The sequence below is a fragment of the Polyodon spathula genome, chromosome 13 (genome assembly GCF_017654505.1).
Source record: "Polyodon spathula isolate WHYD16114869_AA chromosome 13, ASM1765450v1, whole genome shotgun sequence".
In the NCBI taxonomy this organism is placed as follows: domain Eukaryota; kingdom Metazoa; phylum Chordata; class Actinopteri; order Acipenseriformes; family Polyodontidae; genus Polyodon; species Polyodon spathula.
Window position 1 is genome coordinate 2251810 of NC_054546.1, and position 23276 is coordinate 2275085.

The 23276-nt window shown below is 36.9% G+C and overlaps 1 protein-coding gene across 1 annotated transcript in view; it reads left to right on the forward strand.

Moving 5' to 3' along the window:
- The window catches only part of LOC121325269 (VPS10 domain-containing receptor SorCS1-like), a 95849-nt gene extending 79658 nt beyond the window's left edge, over nt 1-16191 (forward strand). The window contains exons 12-27 of the mRNA XM_041267694.1: nt 489-565; nt 944-1035; nt 2018-2125; nt 3121-3238; nt 3505-3638; nt 5275-5388; nt 6887-7058; nt 7465-7651; nt 9447-9580; nt 10607-10730; nt 11817-11929; nt 12141-12275; nt 13399-13498; nt 13970-14075; nt 14975-15135; nt 15739-16191. Of these exons, the coding sequence (XP_041123628.1) occupies nt 489-565; nt 944-1035; nt 2018-2125; nt 3121-3238; nt 3505-3638; nt 5275-5388; nt 6887-7058; nt 7465-7651; nt 9447-9580; nt 10607-10730; nt 11817-11929; nt 12141-12275; nt 13399-13498; nt 13970-14075; nt 14975-15135; nt 15739-15800 (1937 nt within the window). The 3' untranslated portion in view covers nt 15801-16191. The remainder of the gene's footprint in view (nt 1-488; nt 566-943; nt 1036-2017; nt 2126-3120; nt 3239-3504; nt 3639-5274; nt 5389-6886; nt 7059-7464; nt 7652-9446; nt 9581-10606; nt 10731-11816; nt 11930-12140; nt 12276-13398; nt 13499-13969; nt 14076-14974; nt 15136-15738) is intronic.
- Nucleotides 16192-23276: the final 7085 nt, after the last annotated feature.

The window sequence follows — 23276 nt, forward strand, 5'->3', positions numbered from 1 at the left end:
AGAATGAATTAAATATTTGATTTTCAACAAAGGTTGTCTCTTCAATCGAAACTAATCAAATTAAAGTTAAAGGACTTTGCTTCCAACTGACAGAACTGAATATCTCTCTCTCTCTCTCTCTCTCTCTCTCTCTCTCTCTCTCTCTCTCTCTCTCTCTCTCTCTCTATATATCTCTCTATATATATATATATATATATATATATATATATATATATATATATATATATATATATATATATATATATAGATAGATAGATAGATAGATAAAGATGAAAAGTGTTTTTCTAAGCCAGTAACAGCATTAGTGTTGGAAAGAGTACAGCAGCATTCATCACTGTGCTCTTTGAGGATCAAACACTGGCATCAACAGCAGGGATCACACTTTGGTTGTCTGATGCATGCAGTAAATCCTGCAGTGCTACTGTAGGAATGCAGAACTCACTGTGTAATTCAGATGCTGTATAAATTCATATCTTCTTGTTGCATAGGTTCCATAGGTTCTGAGCTGTCACTCAGCAATGTGAGCATGTTTATAACTTCTGATGCTGGAAACACCTGGAGACAGGTAAATGTCTTACAGGCCCAACATCCATTTATAATACCTAATGCGTGCTCTTATTAGAATGTACTCTTATAAGCAAACATTTTTACTATAAGTTAACTACTCTTAATTATTTACTGTTTTCTTTATTTTGCTCTAAATTGAATTTGATCTTACATTCTACTGATTTTACTGTACTTTATAAATGCTTGGATCTGTAATGTCATATTTTGTATTGTGATATTGTGTAATGTGATATTTTGCAATGTGACATTTTGTAACAACTGTAAGCCATCCTGGATAAGGGCGTCTGCTAATAAATACATAATGTGAAACTAACATCCTAACCAAGCAAGTGCCTGACTGTGTCAGCACTAATAAAGCATGTTCTTTTTCCTTTAGATTTTTCAGGAAGAGTACAGTGTTCTTTACCTGGATCAGGGTGGTGCTCTAGTAGCTATTAAACACACACCCCTTCCAATACGCCATCTTTGGTGAGTTATTGTTATTGCTATTATATTGCAGCAGGTTTTGCTGCGCTTGTCCCTGTCTTTGGGGCATCCGTTTCAGGTGGAGTATTGGGGTGTTTAGTAAGACTCAGGCTAGAAGGGAACCACACCTCCAGCCCCAGTTGTTGTTACCTTGCTACTTGAGAAGTGTCCAGGTTTCATGCTACAGGGTGAACTGTGAATTCCACTTGAGGAATTCAAATAATCCCTTGCTGTGGTTTCCCTTATGGCTTAATGCTGAGCAATGTGTACAATGCAGTATTTAAAAGTATCCTCCTTCTTCTGTGGAAAACTGTGTATTGAGTTTAAAATCAGGCAACAAATGCAAATCTTACTATTAAGATAAACCAGTTTGTCCTTTCTTGCCTTTATTGTCAAAGTCAGAATTAAGAGAGTATCATAGATGTCTGCTTTCCTTTTCTTCTTCAATTGTGTTTTAAACTGTACGTTTCCTTTGATCAAGGCTTGTGTACACAAATGACGCTAGCTTTGAGATCTCTTTGATGTCAAGAGAATTCTCTTGGTTGTTTTTAAAATAAGTTATATATGCTGGAAGTCATGCATGGCTGAAAGCAAGGACTGTCACCCACAGAGGTGCGTTACAAGAGTAGGCTGTATTAAATCACTTGGAGAGGTAATCTACATGTGAACACTGAATAATTCAACTCACGAAAATATGCCAATAACAAGTAGCACCAGACACATGTATATTAAATATGTTGCTGTTTATCAGCAGTACAGTACTGTAGTCCACTAATATACAATTTTCTATTGGCTTGGGAAATCCAGTGGCGGTTTGGCACAACCAATGTATTGGTTGATATATTTATACAATGTATGTAAATATATTTGACTTTGAGCAAATGAGCATGGGTACATGCACAGGACAGTAAAGGGTTAACATTTTTTTGATGAGGATCCATCATTAGAAAGTAGTAGTAACAGATTGCATTGTTTACCCCTGTAGGTTGAGTTTCGATGAAGGCAGGGTATGGAATAAGTACAGTTTCACATCAGTCCCTCTGTTTGTGGACGGGGTGCTGGGAGAACCTGGAGATGAAACTTTAATAATGACGTGAGTAAAAAAAAAAAATTTTGTTGCACACACACCTCTGCTGTACAAGATCCAACTTTCCATATGAGAATAATACCAACATACCAGCATGTAGAATGGAGGTGTCCTCAGTGCTTTATAGAAGATATGACTGCACTGTACTAGAACAAGGCTGTTCCCTACTGCATCTACAGCAGTATTACTACTACTAATTATTAGAAAATATAATTCCTTAGCAAGCCTAGACTACATACTTAAAGAAAGTAGGCTAATCTAGGCTATTACAGTAATGCTGTTGGGTTGATGAATCGTGTCCTTTAAAGACTCTTTTTCTCCAAGCTCTGCCTGGGATCAAAATGAGTTCCTGTAACATGCTTTTGTGCTTTTGTAGATCAATCAGCCAGGGACTGTATGAAACCTCTTTTAAGAATAAAAATACCAGGTGTGTGATTTAGAACTAAGAAAAGAGAGAAAGTTTTTGAGTTGGATTTCCTGCTGGCATATCATTAAAAAAAGAAAAAAAACAATCCTAATGTTCTGAGTTAAAAATAAACTTTTGCATACAGAGGCAATAGATCTTTATGAATGCTGAAATAGTTCTCCTGCTTGCATTTCATGTAAAGATATGCAAAAGCATGTTTTGCAGTATGTATAATACAATGTCTGAGCTTGCACCTTAATGCACCATAATGCTAGGTTAGGTGTTCCAAGCCACAGGTGATTTATCTGCAGGTAATGAACTCGGTGGAGGAAAATAATGCTACAAAAATGTTTTTTGTTGTTGTTTTTTCAATATGAAAACATTTTTAAAATCTGTTTTAAGTTCTTCTATTGTGGACGGGTTGAAATGCATTTTTCTGTTAAAGCTTCAAGATTCTACAGTTTTGTTAGCTTTAGATGGATAATAACTTGAACCTGATTGGCTGAGATGATCAATGAGGTGTATTAGCTACTGTAACTTTCCATCCTACGTCATTCTAATAAAACTGACATACATTTCCCTTTGGCTATTCCAGAATATTTGGACATGTCAGCCATCGATCTGAGTGGCAGCTTGTCAAAATTGACTTTCGATCCATCTTCAATAGAAGGTGCACAGAGGAGGAGTATCAGACCTGGCATCTACACAACCAGGTGAGATAACAACACCCTCTACCTGACTACACATAAATAATCCTGTAGCGGCTGGGATACCATTTCCAGAGCCATTTCCTTTTCTATAATCTTACAATGCCTAAAGGAAATTAACACGTTTAGCAACAAAATGTGGCACTATGCTACTGTTATGTTGGTAATATGAAGGTTATGGCAAAAAAACAAACAAAAACTAAATGAAAAAATAAAACACTAGTCATTTTTGAAAGCCAATTTAACTCTTAAAAGCATCTTCCTCTTTGAAGGGTGATCCGTGTATCATGGGAATGAAAAGAATTTACAGGAAACTAAAACCAACTGCCCGGTGTGTGATGGGAAGAGACACACCTTTTACAATGATGTCTGAACCCTGCCTCTGCACTGAAGCTGACTTTGAGTGGTGAGTAGACTGCTTTAAGTGAAGCGGTTCCACTGCGCTTGGAAATACATTAAGATTAAATAATTATAAAGCTTTAGAATATTTAGATAGGAATTTAATGGGACAATTTCCTTTTTGCATGCATCCCTGAATGCTAATACAACTGCTGTAAGTTATATTGTAAAATAGAAATAAAAAAGCTGTAAAATCAGAATGAATAAGAAAGGGCATTCATTTTTTTGTGAAAGTAAAGTATGGGAACACGCTCTCTTTCTGCTCTAATTTGTAATTGATTGTGTGAACATGCACGTAACCAGCTTTATTCTGAAAGACATGTTTTTATATAAAATTCCCACAATTGTAACCTTTCCACTACACAAAGGAGGCAAAGCGATCCCAGAACAGCTAATTGCCCCTAAAATTAGCCATTTTGTTTCATAGGGCTCCCCAGGGTCACAACAGTGTACTCTATAGCAAAATGTTTGAGAATTGTAGGCAGTCTGTTGCTGTCACTGTAGCAGGTCTGTTGCCTGTCACAATACATTCCACTAGTCTGTGGGCTAGATCCGTCATGACTTACTTGTGACCAGAGCTTTGCATTCAGTTTGTGATCTTCTGCTAACCTTGCCATTCTGTGAACATCAAGGAGACTGTAACCTCTGAATTGTCCCTGACTGTCTTACCCTTTGTGTGTAGTCACTTGCATTCCCATTATTGTTGCTGAATAGTTGCACACAACTCCCACACAGAGTCACATGACCACATACATTTCCAAACACTAAATACACATAGATAATCTCATATATGCTGGAATACAATTCCAAGATTTTTTTTTTTTTTCATATCTAGAATGTTATACATTTCCACATACTTACATTGTCTTATTTTATTTGCTGTCAGGTTGTCAGGTGGTGTGTTGCCTCAAATGTTTTGCCAAATTCTAGATGTTCTGTTTTTCATATTTAGTCCTGGAAGCCAGGCTTTCCTGGACTTTTAGGAAACTGCAACACCATTTTTCAAAATATGCTTTGGAAGATTAATTACAGTAAATTCCCTGAGACAAAGCTTGCATTTACAAAAACAACAGCTCTGCACGACTACTCACATATACTGTAGTGCTAATTAATGCAATTAATTATGACCCCAGTTATTAATTAGATTAAACATATCCAGGACTTGGTGGTAGAGTGTGTTTGCTTCTTGATAAAAGTAAAGCTCAGTATCCATTCCTTTTAATACATCTGTTTGGTTCCAGTTAAGAAGAGCTGTTGGATTCAGACCAGTTCCTTTAGTATGGTGGTTCACAACCTCTTTCAATGTAGGGACCACCTTGGCGCTTGACTTTTTCTCACAGACCACTTGCCACATATTTTTCCACAACAGCACTTTGAAACTAATTTGTATATGTATATGTAGAAGTACATGCAGAAAGTAAAGTATTTATATAACGTACCTGACAACTCCTGGTCAGCACAGAATGTTATCAATAGCTTAAAAGAAACTATTTGTCCACTTAAAGCACTTAGTTGTTTTATCCAATACTCCAATTATTATTTTTTTAAATACCAGGAAAATCTTGAATCTTAAATCCTAAATACCATGTATAAATCTAATTTCAAATAAGAATATGTCATTCTTTCCCTCTGTCATATCACAGTGATTATGGATATGAGCGGCACGGTGATGGGAAGTGTTTGCCAGCCTTCTGGTTCAATCCATCCTCAATGTCGAGAAGCTGCAGCACTGGAAACAGTTTTCTCAACAGCACTGGGTGAATATAATGCTACCTTACTACTGATTGAAGTGATAGCGGCTGGTGTTCAATTAAAGTATTACAGCTTTTCAAATACAGCTTTCCTGCTCCATCAAAGGTAACTTGTACCAACTGTTGGTTCAACCCTCCCTCCTTTCTCAGCCAGTAAGTAAGCACCCGGTCATGCCGTGTTGTACAATGGGAAAACAAGTAGGTATGAACTTGTTTCTATTTAGAAGGAAACTGACTTACTGCAAGTAAGTTAAAAAAAGTACTTTTGCCAGGGACTATTTCGCAGTTGCATTTGTACATGCAGATACAGTAAATATAGCTTTATGAACTGACAGCTCTCATATTTAGATACAGATACAGTGAATGTAGTTTTATGAACTGATAGCTCTCATTTTTGTTGAGCTGTTGCAGGGAGTGTATTTTACAAGCGCGCTTGTTTTTAAGACAGCAATGCAAACAGCACACATTAAAAAGCATTAAGGTTTAGAGTCAATCCCAATCGTGGCCAGTGTAAATATGTAAGTTAATAATGTAAAAATGAATATTTATGCACCTGATCAAATCAAGGATATATGACTAGCCCGAACACCAGCAAACAGTTTCTAATGAACGTTTGTCACTGTATTCATCCTTTCTTTCCAGGACAGCTTGTATCTGTACAGCGTGTCACGTTTTATCATTAATTATTCTTTCTATTGATAAGACACAATGGCCAGTTGACATAGATCTTTAAAGTGATGTAAGAGAGAAATATTATTGGCCAACTTTTGGTTACATATGAATCCCTGAGGGTCAGCATTGAGAGAAGGTGAAAGTGACAAAGTGTTTTATTTTACAGGATTGCAGAAAATCCTTTGTTACATTAAGCTATAGTCTGTGCTCTAAACAATTGTTCACATTTAATGGGTTTTCAGAACAAGATTTCAGGAACCTTAACTCCCAGCCGATCAAACAGTAAAACAAACAATCACAAAAAAATCTAGAGATAACTACTGTAGCCTGAAAATCCCTAGTGCTGGCCGGCCTTCTATTGCTTGATTTTATATAGTGTTACACATTATAAAACGTAATGAGCCTAATGAGTCGAGAAACATGATCAGACCTTTAAAATGACAGCCCACTTGCACAGTTATTTTATTTGCAGAATCTATTCACCTTGTCACTGTCTACCGTCAGGTCGTATACGACCCCTGGAGACCTCCATGACAAACACCCTCACAGAGTATAGTAGTGGCTTTTGGACTTCCAAAAACAGTACCTCTGTTTTTGTATCTATCTAGATTTTGTGTCTTTTAAGAACAACTGTTTATACATGTTACAGCAGCATTACAATTGGCAAGCCTTTCATTAAGAAATGCACCTGGAGGTGTTGTACCTGGTACATATACCCACTACATATACAAGATACATATACACAGTACATATACATGGTACATATACAAGTACAGATCACCCACACAATCATGGGCATCTGATGTGTTGTCTCTTCTCATGTGTCTGGCAGGTACCGGAAGGTGGTGTCCAATAACTGCACTGCAGGAGTGAAGGAGATCTACACAGCCAGGAAGCAGCTGTGCCCTCACCGCGCTCCCCGGGGCCTCCATGTTGTCACTAGCAATGGCACGCTGACAGCCACAACAGGGAACAATGTTACCTTCCTCGTCTTTCTGGAAGAGGTATTACCACTGAAATTAGCAATAGCATATCAAGTAGTTTATTTTACATGTTCATCTTGTCCGTTGAGTTCAAAGAGCCAGCTAATAGAGACTGCAGTCCCCATAGCATCTTCCAGTGGAGGGAGCGCCTGACTTTCTGCCCCCACTCAAATAGAGCCTGTGATTAATCTTAGCTCTTTCATGTCACTGCTGCAGGTGGGACTCGCTTTTTATGTATTAATACGCTGGATCACAAGCATGTTGACTGGGAGATACAGAAATCATGGATTAATTTGGGAGCTAATCTGTCCATTTGTACCTAAGGAAACATTCTGTTAAAAAAAAAGAAAAACTGTTAAATTGTGTTTAAATTCTTCCATAAGTGCTGTCTCTGTGATAATGCATAATTGCTTCGTATCTTGTTTAGGGAGACAGCTCTCGAACGAGTATTACGTTGGATTTTGGAGATGGCAATGCTGTGTCCTACTCCAACTTGAGTTCCATTGAGGATGGAATCAAACACGTTTACAAACATGTGGGGATTTTTAAAGTGACTGCTATTGGAGAAAACAGCCTGGGATCAGACAGTGCTGTCCTCTACTTGCATGTTACATGTAAGTCATTCCTGCTCCCCAAGTGATAGTAGATGTAGAGGTAATGACTTATTGATCAGGGATGGTGTGCTTTCCTATCTGTCAATCTGATATTCCCCAAGGAAAAGAAATAAGAACACAGGTGGCCTGATTTCCAAAGAGGTGTAGACAAGAACTTCCATAGAAACTCCAGAGACATCGAGAACCAGTGTTATTGACTTAGTGCTAGTAATGTGCATTTTTTAAACACTTACTCCAGTCTTATTGACATCCAAATTTTTGAAAGGTGAAAACTCCAGTGCAATTTTATGATAAGAGGAACAAACAAATTAAGAGCGCTTTGGTTACCTTAGATTATATTTGTTGTTTGTTCTCATTCAATTAATTGAAGGCTGAAGTAGATGCTTTTAATGTGCCTGAATGGCGTGAATTCATTGTAAACATTATATCCCTTTCAGTCACGAGTATTTATTTAAATGTTTTGAAATTTTAAAACCGTTTGTGTGAACTCAGTGGAGTTTGAGCAGTTGCCCTGACAGAACAAAAACAAAAACACATATATGCATTACAAAATAGATACATAGCTAGGAAACTTAACATGATACAAGTGTGCACACAGTGACAGAAGGGGATATACTATGAATACTGTGTAAGTGCTAAGATAAATTAAGTATATATTATTATGTTTATTTGATATGCAAAAACAGATATGTCATATGTGTTTAACAGTTGCAGTATATAGACATTTCACAGTTTAGATAAAATGATTTGAGTCAATATAGTTGTATGCTAATAAGATAGAAGCAATGTTTTGTTATGTTTTTATTATCTTGCTTATCTGAATTATTCTTGAAGGGTTTTTTTTTGTTTTGTGTGTATTGGAAAAAAAGTGTGAAACTGCAATATTATTAAAAATGCTGTGACTTCGCACATCTTAGTTCTGGTTTGTGGTGCACAGACATTTTTAGTTAAACAACACAGTACTCTGAACAAATTCCTTTAAATCGTTTTTATTTTTACTTCAATCCTCTTAGGTTTTGTGGTAATTCATAGAGAAACGCAACATAATAGATTCTGTGCAGCTCACATTTAATCATAGCAGCTAATACTTCATGCTTCGGTCCTTTCCCATCTTCATTGGTTTTTATTCTGAGCTAGTCAAAAGCTTTCTCAGGGAGCTTCAGAAGCTGGGGGTTAGGAAAGTGCAGATGTTAATAAGTGCTGCTAGTAATAATATGATTACCCCTAATGCACAACTATAAAACAAAAATATATGTCTGTTTTATATACAGTGGGTTCAATGGAAAACGTTCTTGGTACTGCACTAGACGTGGTGCATCATACTGCAGTGTGCTGCAGGTTACCAGTAATTTGCTGTGGAAACTCTTGTGTTAAGATTTAAACACTCATTTTCTCTGTCAGGTTATGATGTAAAAAAAATGAATCTGTGTTTTTTTGTTTTTTGTTTTCTTGAATCTGTATAATAATGCTGCGTGGGTAAACAAAGAATCATTAAGCGGTGACAACTGGAGTGTATTTTTGCAACACATCTTCACAGTAAGTTATATAAGTTAGTTGAAGGTTGAAAGAGCTGAATTGAAGTGCTGTCCGATCTCTAAAGTTTCTTTATAGCCTGAACTGAAAATGCTTTGTGCTTCATGAATCTTCCTGGATTTGTGTTATGTATGTGTTTGTCTGTGTCTTGTTTCTGTATAAAGTTAGTTTATTGTGCGTAAAATGTCTGTATTCTGATTTGTAAAACAAATACAAAATGAATCACAAATAAAAAAGAAAATGCTGTTGTGCTTACCTACAGGTCATCTGGATCGCATCCACCTCTCTGCCCCTTTTGTAGCTGTAAAGAATAAAGAGATCAATCTAACAGCGGTCTTGTGGCCAAATCAAGTGGGCACTGTCACATACATCTGGTGGTTCGAGAATAACACTGAGGTTTGTCAATGTCTTTACAATGTTTAAAAGCACTTTCAAAAAGTCTCAGAGCTGTTTGTGAGGGTACTTCAACACTCTAAGAAATCTATAACATGTTTAAACTGCAGAGCCTGGAGAAGTGTTGCAATGTTACAATTGCACCGAGCCAATGGGTTCTTTTGAAATGTATTTGTAACAGAATGACTGTATATAGATTTGCAGAAGCTGTTCTGTCAACTTGCATCATACACTGTCATTGAATCAAGTATTTGGAACTTGTCTTTCCAACTTTTGATACAAAAAACCTGAACCAATACTAACCACAATACTGTATTACAAGCAATTACAGTACAAAGGAAAATGAAAATGTAATAGTTGAATTAATGCCTCTCATTGGCCTCCAAGAAGATAATGTCCCAACGAACTCTTTGAATGGGGTGTATTGACTCTCTGAATGGAGTGTACTGACTCTCTGAATGGGGTGTACTGACTCTCTGAATGGGGTGTACTGACTCTCTGAATGGGGTGTACTGACTCTCTGAATGGGGTGTACTGACTCTCTGAATGGGGTGTACTGACTCTCTGAATGGAGTGTACTGACCTGAATGGGGTGTACTGACTCTCTGAATGGGGTGTACTGACTCTCTGAATGGGGTGTACTGACTCTCTGAATGGGGTGTACTGACCTGAATGGGGTGTACTGACTCTGAATGGAGTGTACTGACTCTCTGAATGGGGTGTACTGACTCTCTGAATGGGGTGTACTGACTCTGAATGGAGTGTACTGACTCTGAATGGAGTGTACTGACTCTCTGAATGGGGTATACTGACTCTCTGAATGGGGTGTACTGACTCTCTGAATGGGGTGTACTGACTATCTGAATGGGGTGTACTGACTATCTAAATGGGGTGTACTGACTCCTCAACGTATGATATAAAGTAAAACTGTCTGTATTGTTTAAATAAAGCAGACAGCTAGGGTACACAATGGATCGAGTTGATAATACAATCTCATGGGATCCAAATATTTTTGTTTTGCATTTCCAGCCAGTAATAACCCTGGAGGCAAGCATCTCCTTTACATTCATGAGGGAAGGAATAAACACTGTGACAGTGCAAGTCTCTGCTCGGAATGAAATACTGCAAGACAAAAAGACCATTGCCGTGCATGGTGAGCCCCTTTAATCCTGTATTTATTAAGGGCAAATTGACTGCTAGAAGCATCTGCAGTTTGACACTCCTTGCTTATAAAGACTGTGGCCAAGAATATCTTCTGAAGTTCTTTATTTTTCCTATAAATGTGTAGAATAGTTTAAGAACAAAACACTGTGTTTGTTCATCTTCAGATTTTCAAATATGCCTGTATATGGCAATGCTTTATACTGTTCTAAATTGATAAAATGTTTTATTAATTTCAATCTTTTATGGAGGTCAAAAACCAATAAAAGAGTGAATAGAAAAAGCTTTTATTTTTTTGTACTGTATTTTGTTTAACAGACTATTGTCATTCTAAAATGTATTCATGCTGAAAAGACAATATAAATGTACTCCACGTCTGTAATGTTAAAGATGAGGCTTTACAAAAATAATCGTAGAACACAGAAACACACTCACAGATACATATATTGTATGATGCTTGAGAGGTACCTGGAAATTGAGTTTTCCTCTTACATTTTGTTTGTGAAGTTATAAAAAATGCAGTCATTGGGTCTCCGAGTGGCTCATCCAATCAAAGCGCTGCCACTGGCAGCGCAGGATGAGCCACACAGCTTGGACTCTGCTAGTTCGTGTCCAGGCAGTGCAAAGAGGCTGAACTTTGCTGGATGCCCCGAGGGGGGCATCACATTGGCTTTGATGCTTTCGGGGTGAGGGATGGCTTCTCCTCATCATGCAACAGCGAACCCTACTGGGCGGATACCGAGCACATGCAGAGTTTTAGACTTGTGAGATCGGAGGACGCTCACATGCCCTCAGAACGTCTGTGCTGAGTGGGGACTCGCTACAGTGAAGAGAAAAAACATAATTGGACATTCCGATTAGGGGGGAAAAAAAAAATAAAAAAAAATAATGAACTCTAAATGAAGAATCTAATGCAGTCATTACACAGACCTTGGCTAAGAAGCATTGATGTTGGAGAATGTTTTCTTGTGACCAGCCAAGGGATTATGTCTAAATTTTGAAAATTCAAAAACATACATAGAATGACAATCAATTACCAGGCACTGTATACATCATAGAATGATTTATCTCCTTTAAGAGCACTTCAGGTCTCAACTGCTGGCATTTTCTTCTAATCTGGATGAATACAACCCTGATGTTGCTGAATGGAGGCAGGACGTCAGCAAGGTCGTCAAGAATTCATTGGTCCAAGTATGTACTTTTCTGGATGTTAAAACCATCTAATTGTAATTGTACAATTGATAATGAGAAATACATATTCAGTGCACACTTTATTCAGATCCACTACCCAAGTGCATTTGGCATCACCCTGGTGTAAGGTATGCTCTCCTGGTAAACCTGTGTATGCTGTAGATGATCATGATAAAGTGTAACTATTTCATTTGCATCTCTGGGCCACCAGGCTACAGGTATAGCAGAGGAGCAGCTCCTGGTTACAGTCCTGCCAGGTCTTCCAACGGCTGCAGAATTCTTCCTTTTACCAGATAAAGAGTTAACAGAGGGGAGAGCAGAGAGGAATACAGCACACCTAGACCAGGTAAGTTATCACCTTGAGTCCAGACAAAGAGTTAACAGAGGGGAGGCACTCTCAGAACACTCTTATAACAGTCTGAGAGTTTTGGTGTGAACTAAGCCTCAATACAGTTAACTGAAATTCAGTAGATCTATATATAAAAGAAAGTGCATGATTGCCCCGTAAAAATGAGTTCAGCCATCTAAAAGTGTACTGTGTGGGCAGCTTAATAAAACATATATGAGAATTACTGGCCCTGGTACAAAGTCAAAGTAATTATTCAACGACTGGAATAAAAATAACTGAATAAAATGGCTCATATCACAATTAATTTAGTAAATGGGGCAGATACAATAAATTAAGCGTAGCTAAGAAACAAAATGAATTCAGGAAAGTCATTTGTTTTGCAGAAAATCCCCAAATGCCTCTGACTGGGCAGTGCTTAAATGGTTTGATATTTAAATAGCTTACACAGGGATTATGCTGATGAAATAAAAAACCTGCAACAAATGGGATGCTATTTTTAATGTTGTGTTTTATACCAGGAGACTAGCAGTTTATACATTTCTAGCAGTCTATTTATAAAGGTATCTCTGCAGTAGACATTATTAATATTGTAAGTTCATTGCTCCTAGGATGCCCAACAGCATTCACTTTCCTTGATTTGAAATGCAAACCATTCTATAATTCATGCTATTTCAATAATATGTAATTAACTGTACTAAATGCTCTCTGTTTGCAGTGTACCAAGTGCATAAATGTACATGACCAGTTTGAGGTGCTGTTTTAGAAAAACATTTCCTTAAGGATGAGAAACGAATGCATGACAATCGCTACAGTGCTCTCATAACTGGTGCTTGTACTCTAATCTTGTTTCTGTTGTCTAGTGTCTCCACATTCTACTATAGGTTTTATTGCTCTGCTGTTTGGGTATTTTATACATTTGATCAAGTACTAATATTCCATATGCAACATCCCAACCCTTTGAAATAACTGTAAAGCGGGTACAAGATGCAAATAGAGCGCCAGGTGGACTTACCATTCAACCTAGCTAGGTGTCAGGTGGTGAAGTAAATGTCTTTTTCAAATTCATGTATGTTGAATTCAAGAGTAAAAGATAACAAGAATCCTGATCCTTTTTCCGCAGCTTTCAGAGATTCTGCTCAGAGCCCTCAACCAAAACATAGTGCAGTTCACTCTGCGGGCAGGTGTTCACGTCTCTGTGTACGCTGCTCATTTATCAGCAGGTATGTTTCATTGCTGCAGTCTTTGCTTTGCTTTTTTTAATTTTTCTTCATCCGCGCCCATTTGCTAATACCTTTAACATTCCATCCATCCCTCAATTGTATAACAAAAACAATATCAACGGTGTGGTCTGTTAAGAGAAATAGTTCAACAATGTATGACTTTAAATAATCAAGTAAGCTTGAAATAATGTTGTGATTTAACATTGAGACATGGTGCATTACAGCTACATATGACTGCAAACAGCAAACCAGCTGCTACTGTATCTTAAGCCAGGTGAAATCTTATAAGCTTTTTCAACTGAGCTGTACAAATGTTGAAAACGAAGCTACATCACTCTTAAATGTCAAGCACAAATGTCTTATTTTAAAATCTAGTCCATCTGCCAACAGATGTGTAAGATGTAGTATATGTAAACTTTTGAAATGAATGCTTCTGCAACACTTAATCTCTTCCCTTCTCATTCCTCCAAGCTCCTCTTGTGGATACCGCTGAAGGGCACAGCGGCTCAGCCATGCTGATGTTGCTATCAGTTGTATTTGTGGGACTAGCCGTCTTTATCATTTACAAATTTAAAAGGTAATGTGCCCTTAATATTGTGTTTCATGTTTTCTATTCTCCCATGTCATCTGTCAGTGTAAATTAAATAACATACATTTTTCCCCTCATAAAAAAAAGAAGTTGCTAATCAAACTCTGTGTACTGCGACTGGCTTTGTGAATCACCCCCACTATATATAAAAGTAGTTTGTTTATTTTTCTTGATATGTTCCACACTGTAACATTTCAAGTCCCCACACGTTATTGTAACAGATGGGAACACACCGCTAACCTCACTGTTTCAAGTATTTTAAGCACTCCAGAAAAGGTCATATCCCATGTGCCTCAATGCTACCACAGGGGTCTGCAATACACATAACAGCTGTGCATCACAAAACATTGCCAGTTACTCAATCCCATAGACTGAATCAGAGGCGCACATTGTATTCCAACAACTGGAGCACTTCTACTTGAAATGCCTCTTAATGAAATAATAACTACCATAGGTCAGGTCATCTATTTGTGTCATAGCCAAAACACTGTTATGGAATGTTGTTTTGTAAGGTGTGTCAAAAGAAACTACATACCCTTTTAAAACATATCTTCCAACATGATGTTTAGATATATAATAAAGAAGATCTTTCTCGGCATGTCAGTGTATTCATATTGATTTCATCGTTACAGCTACAATACAGTTAGGCATCAAAATACAATGCTACATCAGCCTCCCTACTGTAAATAATGCAAGGCAGCTAATGGCGTGAAGCCTTCAAGATGTAGCCTGTTGGGGCATCAGTCTGTCTGTGCTGCTTGGCCTGTGTTAATTTTTAATGAACCAATCCCACATGCATCAGGTACCATAAATATAGAGAAGATCAGGTAATGCTTTGCTTGCAGTGATATTTATCCATGCTGCTTCTGCTTGATCTTTTTCTCAAGGAAGATCCCAGGCATCAATGTCTATGCGCAGATGCAGAACGAAAAAGAACAGGAAATGATTAGTCCAGTGAGTCCCATTGACAGCACTCCAATTAACCAGCAAAGGGAATTGGGGATTTCATTGGATCTACTGGACAAGGAATTAGACACAGGGGTAATAGGTAATTGCTCTGTTCTTTTTTTAAATGGTGCTGTAAAACAGTACGGATTGTTAACTAGGCATTCTTTTTTATTGCTTTTATTAATATGAAATAGATGAGCTGTGACAAAAACAAACTAACCAAACATGCCTTTTAGTTATTTTCCTATTGTATTTCAATGCAAAACTGATCCTAGAGATGTACTGTGTGGGCACCTACCTAGTACATTTCACAGAGGCTTTAAATATTAAAACAAGCTGACACATAGTATTGCTAAATCGAATGCTTGATGTTTCCATATTAAGTTGTGTTTAAAATGTCCCTTTGTTTAAATTTAATAGCCCTGTTTAAGGGACATACAATATGAACACAAATAAGAGTAATGCAATATGTAAACAGGTGTAGTTTCAGAAAGAGGGGCTATAGCCAAAATAAAATAAATTATGTTTTATCATTAATAGTCAGAAAAAACAGATGCCTTTTGTTTGTTAATGTGTTAGTTTTAATTATATATTAACACTATATTGTCAAATATATTTTATGTATGACTATGTAGAACTTAGATAAGTAAGTAAAGTGACATCAATGTCTGCTAATTTATTTCTCTCTTCTGTCGGTTTATAGGATGCATTCGTTCACATTCTAACAGGATCTCACAGGATATCCCCATATACGTTAATGTTTGAACTCTGGGATTCACAGTATACATACAGCAGCATTATGGACCTTTTAAACTGTTCAGACACAAAAGGTTTGAAGCTTTAAACCTGTGCATGTGGACATCGCTGACACAAACTGTGCTCTGTGGATATTTGAAGATACTATGTACAGGTTTTTGTATGTCTCTATAAAATAGCCCATTTTTTTGATGGTATTTATTTATACAAGTACAGTACATACTTCATATGAACAACCAACAAAGCATGCATGCACAAGAAAACCTTTTGGTTTGCTAATGTGGCTTTTCTGTTTATTTTGCTTTATTTCAATTCTAACAGGAGCAATATACTATCTATTCATTAAACGTATATATATAATATATATATATATATATATATATATATATATATATATATATATATATATATATAAAAAGGGGGGGGACAATGTTTAAAAAAAACAGCAAATCTATTTTTTGTAAATGATAAACAAATGTTTGTGGGAAAGAAAAAAAAATGCATTTTTAAAAATGTAGTATTCATTTAACCTACCGAAAAGACAGCTACCATGGAATGAGACTGGAGTTCTGACACAGCTTTCATAATTACAAGAAGAACATTTTATATGGGAGTCTTTTGGGGAATCTTTGTAATGCGGATCTCTGGTTTGTTTTAGGGTTTGTTGCTCTTCGCAATCTGTAAAATCTGAAACTCTAGGTGTCAGCACTGTAACAGCCAGCTTGTAATACAGAACTACAGCAGGAGCAGTGGAAACTGTTAATGTTCTTCTATAGGGGCTGGTGTTGGTTATAGGGATGGAGAGCCACCATGGAAATAACTCCACAGAAGCACCTCCGTTTCGTCTGTTGAATCACACATTTTATTGTGCGAATGTCTGAAGTAGTTTCTTTCATTCCTGTTTGAATCAAATGATGGCATGTTAATTGATAACGAAATACAATGAGTTTATGTATTTTTCCAGATTAAAATCAAATATCAGGTTATAAGGTTATACAAAAAGAACATTTTTATATCTTTCATAAACATTTTTTCCAGATGACAAGGTATTCCTTTTATTCTAACATTACTTTTTTTTTTCCCCAAGAGAAAAGCAAATTCTTTAATAGAAAGCATTAACCTCCTGAATGGAAAGGGCAGTTTCAATGTCTGGAAATGTGCTTGCTTCTAAATGTGCTTGCTTCTTTCCAGGCTGGCTAGGAGGCTATTTCAGCCCTGCTATAAACCTCACTTGATGTTTGTATATGTTATTGTGTAATCCCAACCGTTCAACACAAAAGGACACCATGACGCATAGCCAGTCTATAACAGAAGATTTTACTTATTAAACACAGCTGTTAACTCTTGCACAGCCCACTGCTTTCTGGGTTACCCAGAATGATTCACAGGTAGGAAATCAATTTACTAATTCAGCTTTGAGCACTAAAAGGCTTAAGGTTTTGTACCTGTGTACCTTATATTAACCTTCACCAAACCCTGAGGTAAAACTGCTGTTATATTTGTCCTTCCAAAAGTGGTAAAATTACAAATACTAGTTATATTTTGTAATCATGGTAATTCAACCATCAACTAGATCAGATGCAGCTTCAGTTGAATAAACAAAACTATTTAGGAAAATCAAGGGCAGCTTGAAAGTTTGGCTTGAAAATATAATGGAAGTCAACAAGTCTGACAGTTCCTAAAGGGAGACACAAGGGAGACACAAAATACAAGTAAGCCCCAAGGAACCCGAGGGGGGCGGGGACTGATTTGTCAGAGGTACTTTGGTTTTACTAGAGTAAATGCTTTTACCTGTAGAGGTTGACGTCCCAGGTAAGGTGTATTTTGTTGTTGCTGTTTGTTGTTTGATTTCTTGTTTCCTGTTTACCTGGTAACCCAAAACCCCACAGTTTTGCTTCTCTTTCATTGCAGTGTAACATTGTTGCATAGCTCGCCAATGTTAACAGGTGTTGTTGTTATTGCATGGCAATGTATTACTTAATTTTTATGCAGAATGTGATTTTAACCTCAGAAATCATGTAACACGAACAGTTTTCAAGACAGAGAACGCCGTTTCTGCAACAGTGATGACACAGTGTAACATTTAAAGATTCTACATGCACCAGAAGTTTTTCTTCCTAGTTTTGTAACAGCAATTTTAGATGGTGGGGGGCGGGGGGGCAACTGATAGATTCTGTGAGCCGGAACTAAGCAAATCCATCCTGAAGTTTCCTAATGGCCACATCACTTGTTGCTGATAATTGCTGATAATAACAATGTTGTGATTCACACGATAGTTCTAATTGTCCTTCAGAGTTTCAGAGTACATCCAGCTCCCCCCAATGTGAGAGGTAGTTAGCTTATTTTTGTAGATACAAGGGTTTTATTACTGTAAAGCTTTTATATGAAGAGACGTTAGATGTTTTGTTTGACAATAATGCTGTTCCATGTGCAATGGTTCTTGTTTTATTGCATTTACAATCATATTTATTAAATGGAACAATTCGATGTTATTGTGTTTTAAGGTTCTTGATTCTGATTTTTTTTCCAACTATAAACTTGTATCCTCATGATGGCATCTTTACTTTGAAATGCAGTATGGCACAGCAACACACAACCTTGTAGTGCGTGGTAAGCAGGCATGCTGAGTGTGTCATGCTCTGACATACAGGTATACTTTGAAGCTTGCTGTCACATACAGAGAATAAGGATTACATGTGAAAACTGATCACTACACATTGCCATTACAATGTAATAGTCAACGTAATGCATCCTAAAGTAACACATTCTTTCTCATATGTTCAGTATGTGATAAAAACATTAGCCCTACAGTATGTTGTTCATCTGTGGTACTGTACGCAACAGTAAAAGCTTAGCAAATTCTAGTGAATCATAGTGAAAGCATGGTAAAACACAGGTAAGCCTGGTAAAACTAGCATAGTAAAAACATAGGAAACCTCATGCAGTACAATGCAGGTGGCAAACTGTTATTAGAGAAATATTTATTATCATTTGTATCATCTTGGAAATACAGAAACTGCTAGAATCTTATCTGAAGCTTAAACTTTCTCACAGACCACAATGTGCTCTATTCGGGTGTTTCATTCAAAACACTGCTGCTGAGAATTAATGCTAGGCAAAGTATTATTTCAGTTCTGTCATGGCCCTCCATTTAAAAATGCCAGTGCTGCAGAGGGGCCTCATAGCAAGGCTTTGTACCCACATAAGAAATCCTTATCACTTTAAACCCAAATTGCTTCACAATGCAATTTCATTCTTAAACTGGTGATCTGAAAGTTTGTAATACCATTGGTCATAAAGTCCTTCACATCTGCCATGTCAGTTCCAGTTCACTCACTCTTTTGAGATGAAATTACATTTTTTACTGTTCAGTAGAAGAGTGGAAAGGACATTTTTTATATTATGGCCAGAACTTGATTTTCATTTAAGGGGCGGTGTTATGTTTTTTTTTTTTTTTTTTATTATTCTTTTCATACCTTTGATTTTACCTGCTATTGCCATTTGTAAGGGATCCAAAATCAGAGAAAAAAATATCAGAAAACCTGAGTTCTACAAATGATTGTAAAAGTGTGTAATCTTCTTGGAAATGCCTGAAGATACAGCACATCAAATCAATAATAATCCTGGTGCAGTAAGTTCAAGAGCATCTGTGTGATTAATGCAGCTCTCAGTAATAGTTTCAATCATATGCGGCGTGTGAGTCTTTTGTTTGGGGAGGCTATTCCATAGTTTTCCCCCTGCATTTATTGAACCCAGCGATGTACAGTAAGACTTGCATTATTATTATTATTTATTACTCTGTTACTAGTGAGTCTGAATACTAAGTTTCATTCATTGTGTTGAGTTTGAAAAATAGTCGGACTGTAAACCGGATTCATTCCCTGCGTCTTTTTGAGATAATTTATAGCAGAAAACAGATTTCAAAACCATTCAGGGATGCTATATATATATATATATATACACACAACATGTTTTCTTCCAACATAATGTGGCCAAATAAATGAAATTAACACAGCACTAGCTTGTACTTTAAAGCATGTTATGCCTATTTAAGTAAATTAGAAAAACAGTAAGAATAACAAGCTGCATTGTTTATTAAAACCTTTAAATCTGCTAATCTGTTCTGGAGTCCTACAGTACCTACACCAATTTCGAACACCCACCAATTATATATATATATATATATATATATATATATATATATATATATATATATATATATATATATATATAAATTTAGTTGTCACCAATTTTTTACCCCAGTTTTTCCTCCTCAGTTTAATATGCCCAATTGTTATCTGTAGCCTCGGCTCAACACTCACAACCCCCCACCCCCCGCCGACTTGGGGAACGGAGGCTGGAGCATGCGTCCTCTAAAACGTGCTCCTGCCAAATCCGTCATTTTACATGCTGCGGACCCACAGAGAGGCCGCCAGACCTATTGTGCTGGAGGACAGCACAGATGATGGAGGCTCCACTGCAGATCCACAGGTGCCCTATCGGCCACAGGGGTTGCTGTGCGCGGTGAGCCCTGGATTCCTCTGCCGACCTACGCCCTTCCTACCTGGGCAGCGTTCGGCCAATTGTGCGCCGCCCCCTATGAACCCCCGGTCACGGTTGGCAGTGAAATAGCCTGGACTCGAACCTGCAGTCCCCAGGCTATAGGGCACATCCACATGACTTCACACCAATTAAAATCAATTATTAATATTGCATATTAAGCTTAATCTACTGTTGTACTTTTAATCAAGGGGAATTCAATACAACAATAAATAACTGCACCGAAAGTAAACTTTCAAATATCCGTATGGGGCTCAGATCAGTGGGAAGAATGGATGTTAAACCTGTCAAGCATGTCTCCTCAAATGACATTGCCATGCCAACTAAATCCTGTACTACAGTGTTGATTTTGATATCCCAACTGCTCTAGCGGGCTGGTGGTTACCCAGACCGAAAAGGATAACAAAAAAAAAAATCTTCTTCTGTCACAAATATTTTGTGTTGTTCAGAACTATTTCTTGTGAGGGTTTGGGTAATTTATTTTTGGGAGGCCTAGCCTCCCCAAGATTCTTACCATTGCTGACTTTATTCTCGTCTTCATTTTGCATGCTGTGGGGCTTTTGATTTGAATACTAAAATGCCAAAATTGAAAGAGAAATGAACACAGTCTCCTAAAGAGGACTGGGCACTGGATCTGACTGTTAACACTGAGCAATGCCAGCTTTATAGTTACGATGAAATATATCTAGGAAGAGATAGCTCTTAACTATCAATATCACATTTTAACAAGCCCTGAAAAGGGTAACTGTTCCTGCATATACAGCAGGGATTCCTGTACATTGTATTGGCCATGGTGGGCATCATTTTTTATAACGTCCTATGAATCCTGCTCAAAAGAATACAGGTATGACTCAGCTACCTTGCTGTATATACTGTACACTCTAGCTGACACCCAGCATGGGAAACACTGCTTCAGCCTTCAGTAGCTGCCACAGCCCCACTGTATTTTTATACCACTACTATGACAACTACTACTACTACTACTAACTCCTTAGTTAAAGCTTTGTGAATATGACCTATTTGCTTTACCACTTAATTCAAGATACTTCAAGATAGTAGAAGTTGTGAACATTCCCAAGATATTGCCTTCGATATCTGTTGCAATGTCAGCTGCTTAGTGAGAGCAACTTTAAATGTTTCGGAGATATAGCATTAACTACCTATCCTGATCAAATAAAAACAAGGTCACTATGACCTAATCCTGGTTTTATAACCCTTACATAATGCCTGATGTACAGCAAATGGCAAAGTGATTATATTTGAAGACTAGATTTTGGGATGCAAAACGTTGTTTGTCATTTTAATATATTGTTTTCTTTTTAACGTGATGTGCAACTCAGTCTTTAGAGGAAGTCCTTACAGGAAACTGATGTTCAGTTTACAAACTAAATCCTCAGAAGAAGCCAGGATTGATGCTGACATCTGCTGAGAGCCAAATGTAGTACATTTAAAGCCTTTCCAAGTGTGTGCATTCATTATTTGCTACATTTCATTGGTGCTGGTTAGTTACAGACCCAACGTCTTATAAGTCATCCATGTCATTCCAGCAAATTATTTGATAAATAAATAGAGCTAAACCACATTGCATTTAATATGTTAAATACAGCTAAACCACATTGCATTTAAAATGATAAATACAGCTAAACCACATTGAATTTAATATGTTAAATACAGCTAAACCACATTGCATTTAATATGATAAATACAGCTAAACCACATTACATTTAATATGATAAATACAGCTAAAACACATTGCATTTAATATGTTAAATACAGCTAAACCACATTGCATTTAACATGATAAATACAGCTAAACCACATTGCATTTAATATGATAAATACAGATAAACCACGTTGCATTTAATATGATAAATACAGCTAAACCACATTGCATTTAATATGATAAATACAGCTAAACCACATTGCATTTAATATGATAAATACAGCTAAACCATGTTGCATTTATACAAAATGCATATATGTGGGCCTGTAATATATGTTCTACAAACACTATGCAATTTGATAATATCCTTCACATCAGATTCCTTGTTTTACTGTATCTTAAACCTCTTAAAATATTAGACCCATTTGTTTCAAATAAGCAGTGTTATTTTAGCTCGTGTATTAGCACAGCTAAAGGTCCCAGCTGAAAAACTGGAAATTCTACATCAAATGCTTCCATGCTATATCCTTTTATTATTATTATTATTATTTTTTTTAACAAAACGCCATTATATTATGATATATTTAAATGCATGCTTGATGTTTTAAAATTATAGATGGACTGTTTTGTTTCCGGGCATTATTTTATCATTTGCTTTGATGTCCAGATGTAGACACACTAGATGTCCGCAGAGAGGTACATCCAGGCACGTTCTCACAAAAGCATATGCAAAAGTTTTGTCAAAAAAGATTAGGGCTGTCTTGGAGAATCAGAGTCTAGGTAAGGTTTTGCTTAGAGGTTTACCCATCTTCAGAAGCTAGAACACTATCTTTTTCAAGTGACAAAGAACATTTGAAATATAACTCATTTTGGGGTACTTCACAACACATCCATGCCTATTTTGATTACCTAAATGTTGGAAGATGATAAAACCACTTCCCTAAAACATGTAACCCAACTTGTTATTGGATGGAAAACAACTTAATAAAGAGATCTTATTTAGACAGGACTACCATATACTTATCCTAGTCAGGTAGGGGAAATTCCCCTTTGACAGACGACTAGACAAAATAATCTAGACATTTGGAACATTACTTTAAAAAGAAAAATAAATGTTCTCCCCCTCCCCAATCCAAAAGGATGTAGACACCCCCGTAAATGCCTTACAAGACATCTACCTCTGTCCACAACTCCACTGAGCTTTTACATGATGTGTGGAATGCAGAAGCAGTTAAGAAGTTCTTCTGGAGTTGTACTGCAGG